At 39.0% G+C, this 3,084-nt stretch overlaps 1 protein-coding gene across 1 annotated transcript in view; it reads right to left on the reverse strand.

Moving 5' to 3' along the window:
• Nuak1 (Nuak family kinase 1) overlaps positions 1–3,084 on the reverse strand; it is a 31,599-nt gene that overhangs the window by 6,007 nt on the left and 22,508 nt on the right. The window contains exons 15-21 of the mRNA XM_013322131.1: positions 2,883–3,076; positions 2,640–2,699; positions 2,437–2,548; positions 2,257–2,357; positions 1,857–1,883; positions 1,709–1,750; positions 1,426–1,527 (exon numbers count right to left, since the gene is read on the reverse strand). Coding sequence (XP_013177585.1) covers positions 1,426–1,527; positions 1,709–1,750; positions 1,857–1,883; positions 2,257–2,357; positions 2,437–2,548; positions 2,640–2,699; positions 2,883–3,076 — 638 coding nt within the window. The remainder of the gene's footprint in view (positions 1–1,425; positions 1,528–1,708; positions 1,751–1,856; positions 1,884–2,256; positions 2,358–2,436; positions 2,549–2,639; positions 2,700–2,882; positions 3,077–3,084) is intronic.

A 3,084-nucleotide genomic window follows, 5' to 3' on the forward strand; every position in this document is an offset into this window, starting at 1 on the left:
CCGCCCCGACCGACACTTAGCTATACTCAGTGCTACCACATCCACTATCTACACATTTACGCCATGTCTCACTTTGCAAACAAATTAACTGTCACTTTCCAAATAATATGGCCCAAAGTCTAAAATTGAAAAAAAAACTTTACTCTAATTTTATTTTATCAAACTTTACTGCATTGCCAGATAATAATTGAATAATGCCTTTTCACTTCCAATTCATGCATTTTGCTAATTATAAAAAAAAAACTATAATAATAACGTAGAACAATGCAACATTTTCCTGCTCGGGTTAGCGGGTAGGAGAAAATCAACACCTGCACATATAATGCAAAATTGAAAAAAACGTTGAACACTACAATGCAGAAAAAAAATGTTAAAAATATTAATGTTGTTAATTAAATCTACGAAACAACAAAAAATACGAACAACATATAAGATAGACTACGGCATGATGTTATATAGTCTATCGAATATGTTGTAAATATTAGGTAAGTTCAAACTATCGGTGGAAAACGACGCTGGCATCGCGCGGCGCGGTCGAGGCGCGGTAGACGTGCGGTTGACGCGCGGTAGACGCGCTGGTAACGCGGTTGATTCGAGTCGCGACGTATGACATGATATGGCTAGATAGTTAATTCATTTGTTTAGTGAAGCTCGCGTGTTGTGAGTGTCGGAGGCCGTGCTCGCCGCTAACTACGCGCTGTGCTATCGACAATGTAAACTCATGCTTTTCATTTTTATTTTGTAATTTTAACGTTTGTTTATCTCATTTTGGCTTTTAGAGATTGGTTTGTTATTAAAATAAAATCATACTCTTTACATTATATTGCTTTTGCAAATTATTATTTTTTTGGAATCTTCATACAGCTTTTTTCGTCTTTTGATTCTAGCCCTTAAGATTTATTAAAAGAGCGCAAACTGACCTTTTAATGTATATGTATATTAAACATTGATTTCTAAGCCAATTTTTTTTCCAAGCCGCAACATCAACATTTCTCTTATCAATTGTTTTCATCACTTGATTTTTTTTGTTTCCAATAATTAATCAAGTGTAGTTTAGACTTATTTTGAAACAAATTCAATATATTTTTTTCATTATTGTTTTACTGTGATTTATCAAAGCAAGATTGTAGCGTGAATGTGTATTGTTTGTACTGCAAAGCGATGTAGGTGCGTATAGCCAACGCGTGCGTGTGCGATACCGGCAACGTTTTCCCCGAGCGACACAGTGCTACGCAGTGCCACACTATGCGACACTGTACGACACAGTGCGACACAGTGCGACACTGTACGACACAGTGTGACACAGTGCTACGCAGTGCGACACTGTACGACACAGTGCGACACAGTGCTACGCAGTGCGACACTGTACGACACAGTGCGACACTGTACGACACAGTGTGACGGTATGCGAGAAGCGTCACTCACCTCTTGGCATCGGCTGCCGGCTCTTGTTGAACATGGACTCCCAGTCGGAGTGCAGCTCTCGCGAGCCCCAGCCCTCGCGTCTGCGGAATACACGATAAATCACTGAAACAAATCTCATTCAATACGTCGCTTTTTATTGAAGGTATATAAGCTCCAACGACCGTATTACACTTATTAATTATGTCATAATCGAGAGAAAAAAAATTGTGTTACTTGGTGTTTTTAATTTACATTGTACGATCGTAAGAGCTCCATTTTTGTTGATTGTAGGACGCAAACTCACGTTTCCGAGACACTTCGTTTACTTTCCACAAATTTATGAGTGCTGCATGTAAATAAAATAAAGTTGTCGATTATAAAGTCTACGTGTTATTTAAAAGTATGAATAATGTATTTTATACAAAAAAAAAACATAAAATTTGAATACTCACAAGAGATGTCTCCTTGGTAAGTGTGGGCTGCATGCGGAAAATTAATAATATCATATTAGTTGGTAAAAAAAATCGAAAACATTACATGCCAACATTATTTTCAACAGAAAGTTATTGATGATTTAATTTAATTATGTAAACCAATGAAATGAAAAAAAAAACCTAGAAAAGTATGATGGTTAGAATTCACTTGTCAACGTTGCCTATTTTGTAGTGATAAATTTTCAACTTGTGTATATGTGAAGTTAATGAAAAAATTTATTATTTAAATTATGAAAAATGTTCATTTTTAATATCATATCAACTCATTAAAACCCGATACAAGCTAGACACGTATGGTGTATAAGTGGGAGGGGGAGGGAGGGGGATCAAGCCACACATGAGGACTTGGAGGTCGTACCTGTTGAAGAACGGCGACTGCAGATTGTTGAAGAGCGAATGCGGATGCTGCGGGAAGCCGGGACCCTCCTCGCCGTTCAGCCGCTGAGTCAGCGCGCGCACCTAAAATATTAACATAAATAATTTAAAACTATCAATATCAAAACTTTAAAAACCTATAAATATTTGTAAGTATAGTTACCCTGTGCAAGAGCGTGGAGAAGAGATTCTCCGCGGTGAGCAAGTGGAATCCTTCGTCCTCTTCATCTTCTTCTCCAGAGCTGACAGACTCCGCGCGCGCAGCACGAGTCGACCTATATATATAAATAAATATTACGGTTAAACAAAATTAACATTTATTCTACATTTTTTTTAATGTAATGTATTGCAAATATTTGTACATACCTCAGCCTATGCATATGAGTATCATCTTCCTCTTCAGATTCACCCCCGCTGACGAGACTGCTGTAATGTATAAAACGATGCAATATTAAGACAAATCAACCTTTGCAATAAAGTTATAAGAACAATGTAAAGAGCCCGACGAACATGTACTGCCATCTAGAGGAAGGAAACTTTTTTTTAAATCTTATTTAACTTTTGTATGACGTTATTGGGTTAGTATTGTAATAGATTTAGTATGAATACCTGATACGTCTCGGTTTGTGCGTGCGCGCCAGTCGCGAGGTGTGCGCGGAGTGCGCGGTGTGGGTCTCGGGCTCGAGGCTGCGCTGTCGCGGCGTCACGTACCCCTTGCCCTCCACCGCAATGGGGATGATGAACTCGCGCGCCGACTTCTTGATCGGCTCCCCGGGGCTGCTGCACGACTCGCTAGTGGGCGACTCAGTTG

The sequence above is a fragment of the Papilio xuthus genome, unplaced genomic scaffold, assembly GCF_000836235.2.
Source record: "Papilio xuthus unplaced genomic scaffold, Pxut_1.1 DF825928.1, whole genome shotgun sequence".
NCBI classification, from domain to species: Eukaryota; Metazoa; Arthropoda; class Insecta; order Lepidoptera; family Papilionidae; genus Papilio; species Papilio xuthus.